Raw genomic sequence first — 440 nt, 5'->3', positions numbered from 1 at the left:
CACCAAAAACATGACTGTTAGGTTAATTGGTGACTCTAAATTGACCCTAGGTGTAAGTGAGAGCGTGAATGGTTGTGTTCATGTGTGGCCCTGTAATGGACCTGCGACCTGTCCAGTGTGTACCCCCCTCCCCTCGCACTGTGGCTGCTGGATATGGACACCAGTGACCCTGAAAGGAATAAGTGGGTATAGATGATGGATGGATGGAAAATAAAATAATTAAAAATTAAATTAACTTAAACTAAACTAAACTAAAATATAATAAAATAAAAAGTTGTGTGCGGTCTCACCTCCATGACGCCCCCGAGCTGCTTCTGGATCAGTTTCTTGAAGGATTTACTGTCTAGGTTCTCTTTTCCTCTGGCAGATTTAACAAACGTCATCACCACGGTCTTTATCGCGTCCTCCATGTTTCTGAGAGAAAAACAAAACAAACGAAT

At 41.8% G+C, this 440-nt stretch overlaps 1 protein-coding gene across 1 annotated transcript in view; it reads right to left on the bottom strand.

The window, feature by feature from the left end:
* Nucleotides 1-440, bottom strand: part of si:ch211-105c13.3 (protein S100-A16) — a 4,054-nt gene extending 3,614 nt beyond the window's left edge. Inside the window, exon 1 of the mRNA XM_014025432.1 lies at nt 291-440. Coding sequence (XP_013880886.1) covers nt 291-410 — 120 coding nt within the window. The 5' untranslated portion in view covers nt 411-440. The remainder of the gene's footprint in view (nt 1-290) is intronic.

The sequence above is a fragment of the Austrofundulus limnaeus genome, unplaced genomic scaffold, assembly GCF_001266775.1.
Source record: "Austrofundulus limnaeus strain Quisiro unplaced genomic scaffold, Austrofundulus_limnaeus-1.0 Scaffold474, whole genome shotgun sequence".
Taxonomy (NCBI): domain Eukaryota; kingdom Metazoa; phylum Chordata; class Actinopteri; order Cyprinodontiformes; family Rivulidae; genus Austrofundulus; species Austrofundulus limnaeus.
Note: the sequence above shows the minus strand (reverse complement) of the source record. Positions and strands in the feature narration are given on the sequence as shown.